The 18,357-nt window shown below is 33.8% G+C and overlaps 2 protein-coding genes across 4 annotated transcripts in view; one reads left to right on the forward strand and one right to left on the reverse strand.

The window, feature by feature from the left end:
* LOC145725530 (TATA box-binding protein-like 1) overlaps nt 1–14,540 on the reverse strand; it is a 35,193-nt gene extending 20,653 nt beyond the window's left edge. For both annotated transcript variants that reach the window (XM_081974329.1, XM_081974328.1), the window contains exons 1-2: nt 14,369–14,540; nt 7,009–7,620 (exon numbers count right to left, since the gene is read on the reverse strand). In XM_081974329.1, coding sequence (XP_081830455.1) covers nt 7,009–7,586 — 578 coding nt within the window. In that variant the 5' untranslated portion in view covers nt 7,587–7,620; nt 14,369–14,540. The remainder of the gene's footprint in view (nt 1–7,008; nt 7,621–14,368) is intronic.
* A 606-nt stretch (nt 14,541–15,146) lies between these two features.
* Ssu72 (Ssu72 CTD phosphatase) lies at nt 15,147–16,569 on the forward strand. Of its 2 annotated transcripts, XM_081974332.1 has the most exons (4): nt 15,147–15,637; nt 15,696–15,844; nt 15,899–15,954; nt 16,157–16,569. In XM_081974332.1, exons 1-4 carry the CDS (start codon nt 15,411–15,413, stop codon nt 16,256–16,258), a joined length of 534 nt encoding a protein of 177 aa, XP_081830458.1. In that variant the 5' UTR covers nt 15,147–15,410; the 3' UTR covers nt 16,259–16,569. The 2 variants fall into 2 exon arrangements, with proteins under 2 accessions (XP_081830458.1, XP_081830457.1); XM_081974331.1 differs by having other exon boundaries at nt 15,151–15,637; nt 15,696–15,954.
* The last annotated feature ends 1,788 nt before the right edge of the window (nt 16,570–18,357 follow it).

Consider the following 18,357-nt stretch of genomic DNA (forward strand, 5'->3'; position numbering starts at 1 on the left):
CTGAGATATTCAAGAAAAAGTAGAGTCAAATTTGACACCCTCTAGCGGTTAAACGGTACAACTTAGCTTGGTCCTGTCAACGTCACGTGATAGCCTCATACATTAGCTTTCTTTTGTTATATGGCGTGTCTATACAAAATGTTTCAAATACGCGAGTTATGAATGATTTTTTGGTAAAGTGAAAAAATTGGGATTTTTGGACCTACTATACTAACAGCGGCCATATTGAATTTTGCTCAATCAAAGTGATCTTTTTTTACTAATTTTGAACGAGGGAACACGAATCTGACGTCCATTTTGCTCTAACTGGCACGGTTTCGCAGATGACCTTAAACTATGGTAATTTTGCCAGTTTTTGGAGCGTGGCACCCTTAAAAAATGACATTTTGACAAGTGACACTCAACATCACCTTTTTACCATTGCCCTTAAGCTATGTAGGCAGCCAAAGACATTTTCAAAATTCAAAAATTTTCTGAAAAAATCCATGGGGTACCCCTGTAAAAAATGTCAGAAATTCAGTTTTTTTATTTTTCAAAGTCAAACGGTGCGCTGTACAGAAAAATGTCATACTTAGTAAAAGTTACCTAAATCGGAGTGTAAACGTCGAAAAAATTTCACACCCCCAACTCAAACCGTTTTCGAGATACTCATGAAAATATCAAAAAAATAATATTGAAGTTTGACGCCCTCTAGCGGTCAAACGGTACAACTTAGCTTGGTCCGGCCAACGTCACGTGATAGCCTCGTACATTAGCTTTCTTTTGTTATATGGCGTGTCTATACAGAATGTTTCAAATAAGCGAGTTATGGATGATTTTTTGGAAAAGTGCAGGAAATTTTGACTCAAATTTGTGATTTTTGGACCTACTATACTAAAAGCGGCCATATTGAATTTTGCTCAATCAAAGTGATCTTTTTTTACTAATTCTAAACTGGGGAACACGATTCTGACGTCCATTTTAGTCTAACTGGCACTATTTCGGAGATGACCTTAAACTACGATAATTTTGACAGTTTTTAGGGCGTGGCACACTTAAAAAATTATATTTTCACAAATGACAATCAACCTAACTTTTTTTCCATTATCCTAAAGCTATGTAGGCAGTCAAGAACAATTTTCAAAATTCAAAAATGTTCTGAAAAAATCCATGGGGTACTCCTGTAAAAAATGTCAGAAATTCTGTTTTTTTTATTTTTCAACTTTGACGCCGTTTGACGCCCTCTAGCGGTCAAACGGTACAACTTAGCTTGGTTCGGTCAACGTCACGTGATAGCCTCGTACATTAGCTTTCTTTTGTTATATGGCGTGTCTATACAGAATGTTTCAAATAAGTGAGTTATAGAGAATTTTTTGAAAAATGTCCTAGAAAATAAGTTTTTCTGAGACTGTCTGCGTAGATTACTGAATAGCTGCCTCCATTTTGGTACTATTCAATTCAAACTTAGTATGGTAAATTTTGATTTTGGAAACATGATTCTGGTGTCAAAATGACACAAAACGAAAATAATTGTGTTTGTAAAATCAAAATACACAAAATTTTAAATTACAGCTGGAAAAAATTCGAGAAATTTGTCAACAAACGTCAAAAAATCACGCACAGGGTTGCGTTCAGTCATATCGCCGGTGCACACTCCGTGAAGTCATTTGACAGTTTGTCACGTGACACCGGTTCTTTTTTTAAATATGTTAATCAGTAGACACATTGTCAAATTCGGACGTAGAGTTAGTTCTGAACGTAATCCTGCGCCAGTCCTGAACCAGCACGAATTCCCATTCGTAAATAACATAAGTCAATAAAATCAAATTTCCATCTCGCTCAGTTCATATGTAATAGAAAAGGAACGACAATTATTACGTCACTAGGCTATAGAATGTATCTTAGTGACGCACCCTTGTAACAACAAACGTCATATTTAATGTTAATTTAAGAAAACATAAATTTTGAGAAAATGTCTGTCAACATGGTCTTCTATTAATTTCTCTGAAATTATTTTACTATTTTTGCTACAACTTTCTAATGAAATTATTGGGACACCTTGTACTGAACAGTACCACAGGAATTTTATTGATACCCTCACAATTAACTAGTTTCGATTGGAAGTTGTTATTTAAAATTTACGATGCTGAAAGGAGACCCAGTCGTAATGTTTACTGACCTAATTAAAGCGAAAATTTAAGTCGCTTCCACTTATCAGTATTGTTACGAAAGTTTAAGTGAAATAATTTAGTTAATGAGTCACTATAAACGAGGAAGTTCGTATTAAAGCATCCTATCACATTTTTGATGGAATAACGCTTTTATTCACATCCTTTATAGTTAATTGAAGCACTAATCTACATAATATTGTATAATTTTTTTCCTACAATGTTACTGTTGCCAACTATACTGGATGATGTTTTGTTCCAGGCCAAGGCAAGTTTAGTAACAGACTTTTACTAAACTTAGATACAACTGCCATTAACAGAAGTTGTATGACCTAAATCTGGAGAATGGGAGATTACCAAAAATCCTAGTTAAATCCAAGCAAAATTTACAACCATAAAAGTTTAGTTTTGCTTATTGCTTTTAACTCGTTTCTAGACCTACTCTAGACTTTAGACAAAATATGTTTCTCCTATCATACTACCAAACTCGCCATAAAGGTCAATACAAACAATCTTGATTACTCAAAACAAGCAAAGTATCCCATTTATACTTGAAATTGTATGTTGCATTTTAAAAGGTCAACCTTTTGACTATTATTTAGATTGCAACAAGTTAAACAATAACTCATAATTTGGAAAAAACTTTCTTTAGCCAATTAAACGACACTTGATTCCCCACTATTGTGATTATTTACAGTATGTTTGATAGAATAAATACAGGTTGTCTTTGAAACCACAAGTAACTGACGGTATCAAAATAAGTTGATGTAACCAAATCTAGTTAATGATCTTCATCTGTGACGCCCTCTATTGCAGTAATAATCAACAAGCGTTGTTCAGGATCTTTTTGGGACACGCTGTACGTTAGTTAGGTACATCCTCCAATATCGGGCGCAGAGAATCAAGAAAGCAACCACTACCACCGATATACAGTTTTACGCATAAATGGCTAGCTAATGTTTGTCTGCACCTGAGTTTTCACGGTGAAAACCATAATTTTTTGACCCAGGGTTGTGGATAATTTTTACGGCTCATCACCCAGTGCAGCAGGCCGTAAAATAACTGAAATCCTTAGCTTCTCTTTAAACGTAATGATTAATCAACCTCATCACCCATAAACCATCTCATACAATGTGTCTTAAATAAGTTTGTTTTTGAAACATTGCAAAATAGACAGCAAGAAGAAGTTCGCTTAATACACTCAACAGCTTTTCAGTCGGTTTGCACAAGGACGTGGAACGTAGAGAGTTCTGTCCTTGCTGCGTCTGGGAGAAATGTCCTTCTGGGTCTTCCTGAATTACTCCTACACTCTTACTACAACTAAAAAAGTCTAACAATAGTAACAACACATGGTGATCAGACATTGAGGAGACAAACAAACAAATAATAACAGCAATGAAAGAAGCGGAAAACAAGTGCAATCGGTTGGAGTTGGGAAGGAAGAGAAGTTGAGTGATAGTACTAAGAAGTTGATGGAAAAAAGAAGAAATCTAACACAAAACAATGCCACTCAGCTAAGAGAAATCCACAAAGAAATATCAAAAGCTATCCGAAGAGATGTAAGGCTACACAAAGCAGAGGAAATAACTAGGGTGATAAAGGAAAACAAAGGAATGAAAGTGCTTAGGAAAAATTGTCTTAGGGAAAGAAAGAATTAAGTAAGATAATTGGCAATAAGAATAGACAAACCACAGAAGACATCCTAGTAATCACTCAAGACGAAATAAACAACTGTTTAAAAGACATGAAGAACAATAAATCACCAGGAGATAACGATGTTAGCACTGAAAATATAAAACGAGGAGGATCAGCACTAGGAAAATACTGTGTAAGCTATACAACGCTTGTTTAAGTAATTCCATAACGCCTGATCAATGGAATAAGTCCATCATAATACTTTTACACAAGAAAGGAGATATAGCCCAAATAGAAAACTACAGACCAATTAGCCTGCTATCGCAGGTATATAAGCTGTTTATGACTATAATCACCTAAAGGCTGACAGCTAAACTCGATCTTTACCAACTTATTGAGCAGGCAGGATTTCGTAAGGGCTATGGCAGAAATGATCATCTTGCATAGAGTTTAATAAACCGTTAGTTCTCGCTTTTGACAAAATAGACTACCATAATATGCTTAGTGCCCTCGCTGATTGCAGAATATCGACATCATTAAGCAATTATACAAGAACGCAAATGCTGTTATTAGACTTCATGAAGATACTCTTAGCTTCCAAACAGAAAGAGGTGTGCGGCAAGGGGATGTCATCTCCCCCAAATTATTTACCAACCTTTTAGAGTACATGTTCAAACGCACAACCATCGAGAACCTCGCCATCAACATTAATGGTGAAAAAGTTAGTCACCTTCGCTACGCTGATGATGTGATATTAATTACCAATGATCTCAAAAAAGAGCAAGAAATAATCAACTGAGCCTAGCATCTCATAGAGGCTGGGCTGAAAATCAATATAGGCAAAACAAGGTTCATTGCCAGTGAAAACCTAACAGTGAACTACTTAAACATTGAGCAAGTATACTCCTACAAATACTTCGGTCACAAGATTCGATTGGGAAGGGATCAAACCTGCGAAATTGGCAGAAGAATAGGCCTTTGGAAGATTAAGCTACATCTTAAGATCTGATTTTCCCATGTGTCTTAAGAAGAAAGTCTTCGACCAATGTATTTTACCAGTACTAACTTACGGAGCCAAAAACACTGACTCTAACAAAGAACACCGCGAACAAAATAAGAGTAGCGCAAAGAAGCATGGAAAGAATAATGTTAGGCTTATCCCTGAGAGATAGAGATCCAAACACAGAGGTGAGAAGCAGAAGTGGAGTAACAGATGCCATCACAAGAATATCGACTCTATAATGGAACTGGGCGGGTCACCTAGCCAGAATAAACGACGACAGATGGACTAGAAAAATAACTGAATGGAGACCGCGAGTTGGTCAGATGATCTGAAGCGCATCCAAACCAACTGGTTAAATGCAGCACAGGATAGAGGGAGATGGAAATCTTTACGAGAGGCTTATGTCCATTGAACTATGGCTTGGTTACTATCCTGAAGTTGTGTCATTTATTCAAGGAAGTTTACAAATAGGGCCCTATCCAGTTTTTGCCAGACCACTCTGTACATCTGTCAATCACAACAAATAACAAAATTCCATAATTTATGGCAGTGCCTAATCAATTTTCAGTCAGCTACAATTGAAAGTAAACGGTTCGAAGCTTCTAGGACCATTTTGAAAGTTCCTTAGACCTCCAAATGCTACTGAGAACCTTCTAAATAAAAAGTGCCAGAATATTCTAAGTAGTCTTAAACCTTCCCTCCCAGAGTTGTTTTAAATTGCCAGAGGCCTCTATGAGCATTTTGAAAGTTCCATAGACCTCTAAGTTCTACTGACAACTTGTCAGATGCCTCCAGAGCTATTTTGGTAAGTGCCAAAGCTCTCTAAATAACACTGCAAACCTTCTAGAAATCGCCAGAGTCTTCTACAAGTGTCTTAAACCTTCCAAGAATTATTTTCAATTGTCCAAAGCTTCTAGATCCATTAAGAAAGTGCCAGTGGCTTTTAAATGCTACTGAGAACCTTCCAAAAACTGTCAGAGTGAGAGAACACTTGTGCGTTCTAAACCTTGTATAAGAATTGGTTGAAATTGGCAGAGGCCCCTAAATACGACTGAAAATGTTCTAAAAATTGCCAGAGGCATCTAGAATAGAAAAATAGTATGTGATTGGTCAAAAAAACAGCTTTCAGCTTGCTGTTTTCTCCTGACCAATCACAAACTACGAACAATGTAGACACGCACATTTGGACTTATCGTAATGCTAAAATTTTACAGTTTCTACTTTAACGGAGTGTCACTCGATTATTTTGAGGGTTACGAGGTAACATAGAAACAAATACAAATTGTCTGAACTTAGAAATTTCCATTTTGACAGTCCCTAAATTGGTTATTTTGACAGTGACAGGGATTTGATGCAATAAATACATTTTTGCCTTTAAAGTTGACCTCTTTAGTTATACAGGTTGTCTAAAGTAACACACACACCATAAATGAAAAAGTATTGATGTTTCTGGAGCACTTTAATGTCCCGATTACAACGTTGCCCAATCATTTCTAGTTTCGCAAATTTTAGTGGACATTTTATTGTTAATTCAGCAATGCAAATGATTTGATAACGTAGCAGCAATTTCAAAGAGACTATATCCGAAAAAAATCTGTGTTGCCAAATAGTCAGATTTGACACCGTTTGCAACTTCAAGCCCAGCTTAAGTTAAGCATGGTCCAGACTGTGACTTTTTGAACTGTATTGTACACAGTCTGAACCACACTTAACTTAAGCTTGGCTTAAAGTACCACGGTGCAAATGGGGGTAAGTGAGTCAAATCTGTTTGTTTGACAAGGTTCACATTGTAAAAAACTGTACAGAATGTGTAATTACTATACCGACGTTGCCGGCTTTAAAGTGAAAAATAAAATATCTAAATTATATTTAGATTTTTGTATTTAGGACGTTGTCTTCTGTTGATTTTGATTTTTCAACATGTCAGTACATTATACAGTGTGAGATTAATAAACAATTATTGCAAACTGAACAGTAACCATGTGAACGACTTAGGTTAGGTTAGGACTTCTTTGATGGTAATTTTTTCTAGTTCCAGGGCTTTCTCAGTCCAGTTTATGTTGTTAACACTTTTAACTATGAGAATGGTTTATCAAGGTTGTAAACCTAGTCAAGCAAGTTAAGGAACAAAAACTGGACGTAATAAAGATGTAAACTCAGACAAAGCTCTCCACTTTCAAAGTAGTTAATCCTAAGACTTGGCTTATGTTACTGTATACTTACTCTGCTTCCCTGTGTCTTTCGGAAAATGAATTGATCCTAATTGCAAACGGCATTGAACAGGTCCCCAATACGTTCACAACTCTATAGTTATTGAATTTAACGTTAAATCCTAGTTTTTGTAGACACCGTGCAAACTTTCGGGCAGCTTGTTTGGCCGCGTCCTCACTGGTAGCGCCCGTACAAGTGATTTTCCCGGACGACCAAATACTGGCGGTAGTATAGGGACGGCGCAATTTCATCGTAATCATACCATTTTCCTTACGGTACTCAACGTTCGTGCCGTTTAAGGCGATTTCTCTAAGATTTAAATGGCATCGGACACTAAAACTACACACTACATTATTTATCACAATGTCTATTTCGGGCTCCGCGTCTTGTGGCTGGGTCGGTTCTTCCGTCTCGTTCTTATTGTCCTGCTCCACCAACAAGTTGCCGGGTTCTTCCTTAATTTCGAGGGTTTCGTACTGTGTTTGAGGAATCATAGTTTCGTATCTGTTTAACGTTTGGTGTTGATGATGGCTTAAACTTGCGCCGTTTGTTAGAGATTTTAGAGCATTCTTCTGAACGGCAGTAGCCATTCTATGATGCTCAAACTTTCTTACAGGTTTACCTCTGTAATTTAAAAAACATACATTAATATATGAGGATTAGTTGACTCCAGAGGGTTCATAAACCCACAAAGTTGATTACAACATACATACAGTAACAAAGTCAAAGCATTGCTTTCTGGCAGGTTTACAGTCATACTACAGCAAATTTAGTAGGAATTTAGAGAGATTTTGGCTAATAATGAATCAACTAAAGCTAAAAATGTTTCCGCAGGATGCCAACTAAAGTTGGTATTCTCCCCTTTGCGAAGGGTAGAGGCTGTAACAACTAGATTGCAGTACCGGTTCTCATAAGTTTAATCATTTTTTGATATGTTAACTTTAAAGTTTTTCATTTTGATAACGCATATGGAAGGATTGTGATTTCTCCACAATAAGATTATTCTCTCTTTAAACTTACTAAACTTTGTTTTTTTGAAATGTTTTATCCTAAAAAACTCTGTGGTATGGCAATACTTATTATATTTTTCCTCGTAATTTTCAAGGAAATTTGTTGTGCCAAGTTTAACAATAATATTATCAACAGCCATAAAAAAATATAGGATTCAATTTACATATGTGTAATAGTTTCCATGTTGCTTTAAGGTTTTCCTTTAAATTAAACATAATAATTGTTGTTTAGCTGCAACAAGCAGTAATGTTTCATTATTCGGGTCCCATAAAAACTCAATTTATTAATAGTATTTAGATCAACAAACAGCTCCTTATGTATTCCCATATTAGCTCCTATAATCGATCGCTTTCAAGGTATTACAAAATTGTGGAACATATTTCTATTTTGTCAATGTTTAATTTTTGGACAATTTTTACTCAGAAGCATGCTGAGTACTGTGATTATGTTCTGTGTGTAACGTTTAATTTCAACAAGTTTATAACTTAATAAATGGAGGTAAATAAATAAGAAATAGGTGTAGAGCTATTGTTTTATGATAATGGTTGTTCCAATATTAAATCAAATTTTTTATCCAAACTCTACTACAACAAACTCTCTTCCTTCATCAATTTAATAACACTGTAAGTAAGTAGTTTCTGAGGTCATAATATGAATTGTCTTTGTTAGTCTCTGTAACCGATATTACTGAGGATTCTAATAGCCCTCCTTTGCAGGGCAAACACTCTCACTGTATCAGCCGCATGTCCCCAGGGGCCTAATTCTTGAAAGCAGGGAACAGAAATCTCAAGAGAAGTGTTGATAGAATGTGACAGAAGAAGCTGGCAATAACGGGCTTCTGTAGGTATTTCTCTTGATAACTCTCTTCCCTCGTTTCAAGAATACGCACCCAGGCTAGAATAGCATAGGAAATTTTAGAGTGCACACAAGCAAAATAAACCGTCAAAGCTGCTTCTTTTCAGATTGTGGAGGCAAGTGTCCGCAACGCAAAAACACCCGATGCCACACTGGTGCATACATCAGCCAGATGTGGTTTCCATGAGAGTTTTGAGTCAATTTTAACTCCAAGAAATTTGATAAGATCATTGGGAATATTATTGGTGGCACGAGTAGACAGAATTAGCTTCTGATTCTTTGCATCATTCATGCTCAACTGGTTGGCCACAAACCAGTCAGTGACAATAGTTTGAGACTCACTTAGATGACTATTCAAAGAATCGATATTTGCAGCCTTTCTAACTATGGTTGTATCATCTGCGTAAAGGACAAAGTTTAGCTTAACAGTGTTTCCAACTGCAAATCAAAGGTCCAAGTATTGACCCTTGAGGCACTCCATAGTGTACACGACAAAGTTTGGATGACTTTAAAGCAAGAATATTAGATGAAACGCAGTCAAAAGCTTTCATTAGATCGCAAAACAAAGTCCCACAATAGTCATTTTTCATTTCGAAATCCGAACTGACATTCAGTGAAAAGCTTGTGACTCTCAAAAAAGTTGCTAATTCTGTTACTAAGTGCCTTTTCAAGTTTAAAACTAGCAAGCACAACTTATTCTGGTTATTTGACGGGTTACTACGATTACTGTACGATAATTTGTTCAATAACAGTTCCTGAACGATTCAGAATTATAAACCCAAACAAAGCTATTGGCGTTTCAAGATAAGAGATACTCCCTCTGGTGATCAGTTATGAAAACAGTTTCGGGCATTCTAGCTGTCATTTCTCTGTTTGTTTACATTGATTTTGGTTAGGTTAGGTAAGTTACAGTGTGTCATATTATTTATCATGTTAGGTTAGGAACGGGTTGCCCGATTTTAGTTCAAATGGCGCTGCGATCTTAACTTGAAACGCCAATAGAAAATCAAACTATGTGATTGACTGAAAGTGTTTAAAATATGTCAGTTTTCCAAAACAACTTACATAGAAAGTACTTGTACCCACTACATTGTAGACCACTTTTTTGTAGAGAGATTCAAATATTATTAACAAATGGAGCAAACGTCTAGGAATTGCTGCAATATTAAAAAGACAAACTAAACAAGTTAATTTGGTGTGATTTATGGTGGTATTCAATAAATAACATTAAATTTTCTGTTAGGAGTATTTCTGTTACAGACTTAAGCAGGCATTAACCTGTGACAATACTATGACGAATAGTTTTCTTATAAAACATATTTACAAGGTATTTTAAGTTTACACCTTAATTTGTTCTGATACTATTTGTTAGTATTTGTGTTAAAAACTGCAATGCAATTGTTATTTTAAGAATTGATTTACTGTGACATATACAAGCAACCACAGGTCTAGTTGTATATTGAAATATGTGTCTTATCTGACGATTGCCTACTAAAAACATTCTAAAGGGCATTGATCCTGCCTATAAAAAAATGATAACAGGAAGGGCTACTTACTACAAAGTAGGTACTGATACCATCATAACAATGCAGGTGATTTTTTTTATTTCCCCTTATACAGGGTTTTCCATAAGTAATGGTGTATTTATGAAGTCAGAATAAATTACTTTGGATGAAAAGTCTATGATGATAGGTCAAAGTTATTTTTTTTTAATGCACTTTTTCCAATAACACTCAATTCACTAGGAGTTTCTTGCTCACAAATCGGTATTGGATGGTGCCAAATTTGATTATCTACTCAATTTTAAGCCAGCTTGTAGAGGGCACCATCTACTCTACAATAAATGATTTGCTTTAAAATGGCTCTAACATTTTTCTGGTAAAGCAAGTGACAACTGAAAACCGAGTATCTGGTATTTTCTTAGCAAAAAAGATATACTTGTTTGCAATTAAACTAGCATTACAAGGTGCTTGTTTTATGAGCCTCCACCATGAGGAATTAGTTGACTACCTCTTTGTGCTGGCTTAAAATTGAGTTGATAATCAAATTTGTTAATCTCAAAAACCCCTGAATATCAAATTTTACCAAAAAATTCCAAGTTGTTTGTGAGTTAGTTAAAAAAATAACTTTAATCCTCTGTATTTTTGTTCTGTTGACTTTTTGTCATTTATTATAAATTATTTTGGTCCCAGAAATTTACCATTTAAGGTGAGTTTATAAAACTTTAACTAACAACTAACAATTAAGAACTAGCAACTAAAAACTAGAACCATCATACCGTTTATAAAACCAACTAAATTGGTCTTGAGATTTGTGCTTGTGGATATTTTCATTTTTTGTCTTGACTTAAATCCAGAGTACGTCAAGTAAGTATTCAACTCTGCTTAAGTTAACTATACTGATTGAAGTAAGTAATGTAAATCGTGTATTTATAATGACATTTTTAAATTACTGCAGGTTCAAAAATTTGAATTTATTTACAATAAGCAAGATCCAGGCTTTAAAACTAAAGTCATGAAAGAGACGTGGGAAACTATTGGGATAATACTTAATGGTGGACTGTCTTAAGGAATAAGTTTAACACTGTAAAGAGAAGTATCAAGGAAATCCCTTCTGGATAACCAAAACAAAAACGTCAAAAAGGAAAACGTGCCCCTGCCACTTTTTGTTTTTCAACCAACAATTAAACTAAGAAGTTAAAAGTTGAGCAACTCTTAGTTGTAGTTGTTAGTTCTTAATTGCTAATTTAGCTTTTATAATATAAACCAACACTCATGATTCCTATATGTAAACTTTTTAGTTTTCTAATTGTTAGTTTAGTTGTTAATTTTTTTTATAAACTCAGCTTTACTTATGGGACATCTTGTATAATTCAGACTTGAACAGAAGTTTTATTGGGCTTTTGTAACCCAACTTATTTGTGTCCCAAAAATCTGGAATTTGTAAAGTTAAGTGAAGTTTTACCAAAAAAAGTTTGTTGCTTTTTAGTAGAATATTTTACTACTATTATAGCAGATTTCATTTGCATCCTACTTTAAATTTGACAACTAAAAGGTGTCTCAAAAGAAAGTTTATATACCTATTTAGTAGATCAATTTGAAAATTTATTTCTTAAAAGTAATGTTCCCAAGTGCCAGAGGCTTGACTTGGTAAATCTGTCATTTGAGCGCTTTTTATCGTTTACCAACATCTTGTTTGTGGATAAAGCTCATTTTTATCTTAATAAACACGTAAATAAGTTAAACACCCCTTTATCCCAAAGGGAGCATACAGTAAATTCAGAGTGTTATGTGGGGATGTTAGAAGACTTCTAGAAGAAAAAACATGGTTTCAGCAGGAGAAAACAACGTCACACACGACCAATACGTCTCTGCCAGGAGTTTGTGAAATTTTCTCAGGCAAATTGATCTCCAGGAGAGATAACACAAATTGACTCTTATAGGGTTATCTTAAATCTAAAATTTATGCCAATAAACCGACTTTCCTGGCGCATTTAAAGGAAAATATCCGTCACGAAATGGCAACCATCACTAGCTCCACCTGTCATAAGTAATTTTACTATTCAATTAAATGAGTGGTATAAACGTGAGGACCAACATTAGGACATGGCTTACTTTTTCTTTAATCAATCCACTAAATATAAACTTGCTTTTGAGACACCTATTCAAATGGTTCAATACAGTGTTCTGCAAAGGAAGTCCTTTGCAAAAACCTCTTACTTAGGTTTATTTGTTATTCAATCAATATGAAATTGAAAAATTACATTATTGCATTTCATATCTGTTTGTTGAATGACACATCTAGCTGGCACTGTTTTCAAAAAATGGCAATCAAAATTATTGAAAAAAAAATATGACAAAAGGCTGTCAGTGCTTTTCTTCAGGTTAAAAAAATGTTAGTACATTTTTCACAATTTTGAAGAAAAATATGTACTTTAAATGCAAATTAACATTATCAAATACCTTATAAAAAACTAAGATAGGAATGTGCTCTTTCAATACAAGTTTTCTAAATTTAGAAAATTTTGTTTTATGACAGCCATTTTAATGAAAATGGTGGAGATTAGATTTGTCCTTATTATAAGAAATCTTTTTTATAATCAATGAAACTAAATCTAAAAATGCAATAAAATGCAGAGTTTTCCATTAAAAAAGACGATTTCACCACATCACAATTTTCTGTGATACTCTGTCCTGTGTCCCTACCTGTAGTTCTTACCATTTAGACTATATTTTAGAAACTTAACCTTTTAATTCTCTCTTTAAAAGTACAGTTACACAACATTTCAAAACAAAACAAGCCAAATAAGTAATACAACAGTAAGTTAAGTAACATAATTCAAGTCCTATTAAAATGACTATTTTACTTCCAATACTTTAAAAAACAGTTTCACTGAAAGTTGTACTTTTATGAAGGAGTTTACAATAAAATTATGCATGTATTTAGTTATAATGTAAAAATATGTTCACATTTTTTCAAATTATTCAAGTGTGTAATAGCAGTGTAACATGAACTCTTCCTGAGACACTCTTTGCATTTCACTTTTGCCATACACTCTTTTATCTGGGTTTTGTCTTATTCTGTCTCTTTAATTGCTAAACTTTATTAATTAATTAGGAGTAGTTTACAAAAAAAAACTTTTCATTATCCCTTTGAATGCTCAGTTTATGGTTCATTAACCTTGCTAATTTGCCAAATTATGTTCAACATTTTCTAATTGATTCTAAACTTTAATTAGCAAGTTTATGATGACAAGTACAACACACTTTAAAAAATTAATTTATTGTTAGCCCTCTTCATTATTTTGTTTGCCTCAAGTTAAAATTACTTTTCTGAAGTTTTTCTTTTGCTCCCTTACCTGTATGCTTTTCATTCAATTGAATGCTATTAAACTGATAATGTAGCATATTCGGATTAGTGTAACAATCAAAGCCCAAGCATTTTGATGTGACAAGAGAGTATTTGACTCAGTTCTGGTGTATTGTTAAAAGCTGATAGCCACTTTGATATTTCCACAACAAGTTTTGCATGAACACCTTATCAACATTATGTGCAATACAGACTGATGTAAGACATAGGTGTAGTTTGTTTTGTGAGAATTGTTAAAAAAAATATCATAATTACTCTTGACCAGCAAGATTTCTTTCTGTGCATTTACATCTATCTAGTATCTAAATAATAAATTAATTCTTAAGTGTGAAAACCAACAGGGTAGATCAGGTCAAACAACACAACACCTCTAAAGATATTAAATGGAAAACTCTAATATGGGAGGAGCCTTTAAAGGATACATTTTTTCTAAAATTAGATCTGATAAAATAATCCCCTAAAGTGCACGAAACGAAGCCCCAAACCCTCTGCCCGAAACCAAAAGAAAAAACAACGTGATTTGCTCTGTTTTGGGCCCTCGTTGTTTCAAAAAGGGTTCTTTGTAGCCCACACGCACAGGAAGTACAAAAGCTCTAACTAAAAACGTACTACAGACACAAAGGGCATGCAAACTTACCTTATAGCGGTAGTTTCTCACAGGAACGGTAATAGGAACGATTATCAAATACTAAATTGCAAATTTAATGGAGTATTTTTATTTTTATCGAGAAACTAATCCCCCTCACACAGTAGAAGCCATGACACTACTCTGCTGACCATTCAAGCTGACTGACAGAAAACGCAGAAATGGATTCAATTTGACAGAGTTTTGACTTTTAAATGACGCCATATGATTCGTTTGACACTATTGACAGGTATTAAATGAATGCTAGACATAATGCGTTCAGATGTTCAGAATAGCAGTACTGGTGTAATCTACGCAAAGCAGTCACACATTAATTCCTTTTTAAAAGTTAAAAAATAAATAATTTTTATTATATATTCTATTGTATATTAATAATTTGTGTATCAAGGTCTGAAAGAAGAATGTTATGCTTCCGGACCAAATAAGTGTCGTATTCCTTAGTGTGTTGTGTAGGTAGTCAGTGTTGTCCTTATTTCGACCTGTGGTACAAACAACATTTTACGCAGAAATGGTCTTTGGATGGAAAAATGTATTTTGTCGCCCGTTGCCCTAAAAAGCGTAGGGTCATTTCCGGCATGGAAAGCAAAACGTAAAGAAACATTTCGTTAATATTAAGACGTAAAATGCTAGATGAAAAACTAATCAAATCGTAAAAATAAAGTACATATTCAGTATAACTCTTCGCAAATTTATAACCGAACAGTCTTGTTAAATAAGTGAATGCCAATTGCCAAATGTCAGATAAAAGAAATATGACAGCTGACATTTCATTTGCGCATTCGCGTTTCAATTAAAAAAAATAATAATTTTTTTAATTAGAATAATCAAAACAACTAATAAACAGAATATTTTATAGATTAGATTTTACCTTTCTTGATTTGTATTTAATATGATCAATAAAGAACCTTATTAAATTGGATAAAAGCTAATTGCAGGCTATCGGATAGGTCAATAGAGGTCAGCCCCTCATAACCTAACTTTTAGTTTTTACAAAAAAACTGTTTTGTTATAATTTAACAACAAAATTGTTAAAATGACCACAGTGAGTGACTTAAAAATAGCAGTAATCTGCTCAAGCAACATGAATCGCAGTATGGAAGCTCATGCTTTCCTTGCCAAAAAGGGTTTCCGAGTAAAGTCGTTTGGTACAGGGGAAAAGGTGAAAATCCCCGGCTCCTCAGCGGATAAACCCAACATTTACGAGTTTGGCACATCCTACGCCGAAATATACCAAGATCTTTTAGAAAAAGACAAGTCTTTGTATGTATATTAATTTCAACATTTGTTTGCAGCTCAGTCATTTCCTGAAATTGTTTAGATATACTCAAAATGGACTGCTTCACACATTAGACAGAAATAGGCGGATAAAAACTCATCCGGAAAAGTTTCAAGAGACCAAAGAAAAATTTGATATACTGATAACCTGTGAAGAAAGAGTGTATGATCAAGTGTTGGAATTTATGGAAAGTAAAGCTCCATCAGACAATTCAATAGTTCACGTTATTAATATTGATATTCAAGATAACCTAGAAGAGGCTACAATAGGTGCATTTTTAATTAGCGACATGTGTATGCATGTAAGTATAGTAATTTGATTAGAATAAATCAGACATAGAGCAAGAGTAAGTTTTATTTATTTCAATTATTGCAGCAGCAAAAGAGCCTTAAGTTTGGGGATTATTTGTTATTCATAAACTCCCTTCTAAAAGAAATTTTGCCACTTTTTGTATTTTCTACTGTTTTAAACTAACTTTAAGTAATAATTGTTTACTTACACAGATTGCCACAACTGAAGATCTAGACAATGATATTGAAGAAGTCCTTCATACTTTTGAAGAAAAATGTGAGAGACCTATATTACATAGTATTGTATTCAACTAGTGGTATTTTTTTGCTGTATTTGCCAACTTGCATGTTTGAAACATCTAATTTCCAGTAACTTAATACTACTGGAAATTAAAATGTTTTCTAAAATTTCAGTCATCTGGTGAATTGTATTATAACTGTATATTATAATAATTCATCATTTGATTAAAATACAAATGACAGCTTATGACGATTGGCAAATATTATATTATCTGAAAGTTTTTTGCTAAAAGTGTTTTACTTTGGTAAATGTGTAATATATTGTAAGGTATATTTTTTGCTGACTTACTAGACATTTAAGGACAAATATATTTAAGTTGTAAGAATATGAAGTTTTAGTTTGTTCCCCCAATTTATCATGTAAACATTTAAAATTTTATGTGCATTTAAATGCAGCTTATTGTCTATTTTTTTTTAATCTTATTGTGGTAATCATGACCATATAAGAAGGCACATTATGGCAGTTTACGGGGCATTTTTAAAAAATGTACTAAAATAGCCTTAAATAGTGTGGCCAAGGGAAAATGTTGGAATAAATTTTCAGCTTTCTAAATTCACCACTAGTGGTATATACTAAAATGAAAAATGTCCAAAAACTCTGAAAATTTAAATGGAAAGGTATAGTAAAAATCTCATAAAAGTAGTCCCCTATTATCTACAAAGAATTTTCCTATTTAACTTCTTTTTTTATCTCTTCAAATAAAGTGGTGGGAGTAGTCCAAAGTTTGCTTTGAAAGGAATGAAATATCACGAAAACGGCTAATCGTAGAAACTTCGTTTTTGCGGCATTTTAAAGAGCATTTCGTGTACTGTATAGTGTCCCAAAACAATGTTCCATTAAGTTTTCGGCCCTTTCGATAGAGGGCGTTTTTACAAATTGTGTGGGTATTAATGTCTACAAATAAAGGGAGACAGAAATGTAACAATACTTTTAATAAATGAACGTATAAACGGATACAAAGGTGTGAATTAGAGTTTTGCGACTATCTGATGAACGCTCAAGTCTCTGACAGTCAACAATCACCAAACGGTTGCTGAACACGTCACTGGATCAAAGTCGATAGATGAAAGTACAATTTTTGTAAAAACGCCTTCTATCAAAAGGACCGAAAACTAAATGGAACATTGTTTTGGGACACTCTACAAGACAGAAAATGCTCTTTAAAATGTCGCAAAAACGAAGTTTCTACGATTAGCCGTTTTCGAGATATTTCATTTCTTTCAAAGCAAACTTTGGACTACTCCCACCACTTTATTTGAAGAGATAGAAAAAAAAGTTAAATAGGAAAATTCTTCGTAGAGAATAGGGGATTACTTTTATGAGATTATTACTAAACCTTTCCATTTAAAATTTCAGAGTTTTTGGACATTTTTCCTTTTAGTGGTACCGAAACGCTCCATAGCGGTGGATTTAGAAAGCTGAAAATTATTTTCAGTATTTTCTCTTGGCCACATTTACTAATTTTTGTAAATAATAAAAGCAACCAACCTTTGACATCTAATGTGAACGATTTATGCAAAAAAGCGTCATTTGACAGATTTTGTTGATGCTTTTTTCTTCGTTTGTATGGCTATTTTTGTATGGTTTAACTAGTTTTTTACAAAACAAGCTTTTCAAGTTTTTAAAAATAAACTAAACTAATAACTGACAAAAAAATGCTATATTGAAGGCTTCTGAACGACAAAAACATGTTGCAAAATGCATAAGTATAAATTTACAAATTTAAACTGACCAAAAAATTTCCAAATACTCCTGAAGAGGTCTAAAAAAATGTAAAAACATTACAAAACACTATAAAACCTCTAAAATGCCTTGCAAAGCTTACAAAGCAGCCTCGAAGCTTCCAAATGCTTTTCAGTTTATCTACAAACTCTCAAAAGCTTCCGTATGCTTCTAAAGCAGTTTAACAGCTTTCAAAAGTTTCTAAAACCGTCTACAAGCTTTCAAATCTCTTAAAAGCCGTCCAGAACCTTCAAGGCTCTTTAAACTGCCCAAACACCTTCCAAATGCTTCTAAAGTAGTCTAAAAAGGTTTTAAAACACTACAGAAACTCCAAAATATGTCTAAAGCCTTCCAAAACAGGCAAGAAGCTTCCAAATGCTTTTAGAACACT

The sequence above is a fragment of the Ips typographus genome, linkage group LG2, assembly GCF_016097725.1.
Source record: "Ips typographus isolate SLU linkage group LG2, UJ_Ityp_2.0, whole genome shotgun sequence".
NCBI lineage: Eukaryota > Metazoa > Arthropoda > Insecta > Coleoptera > Curculionidae > Ips > Ips typographus.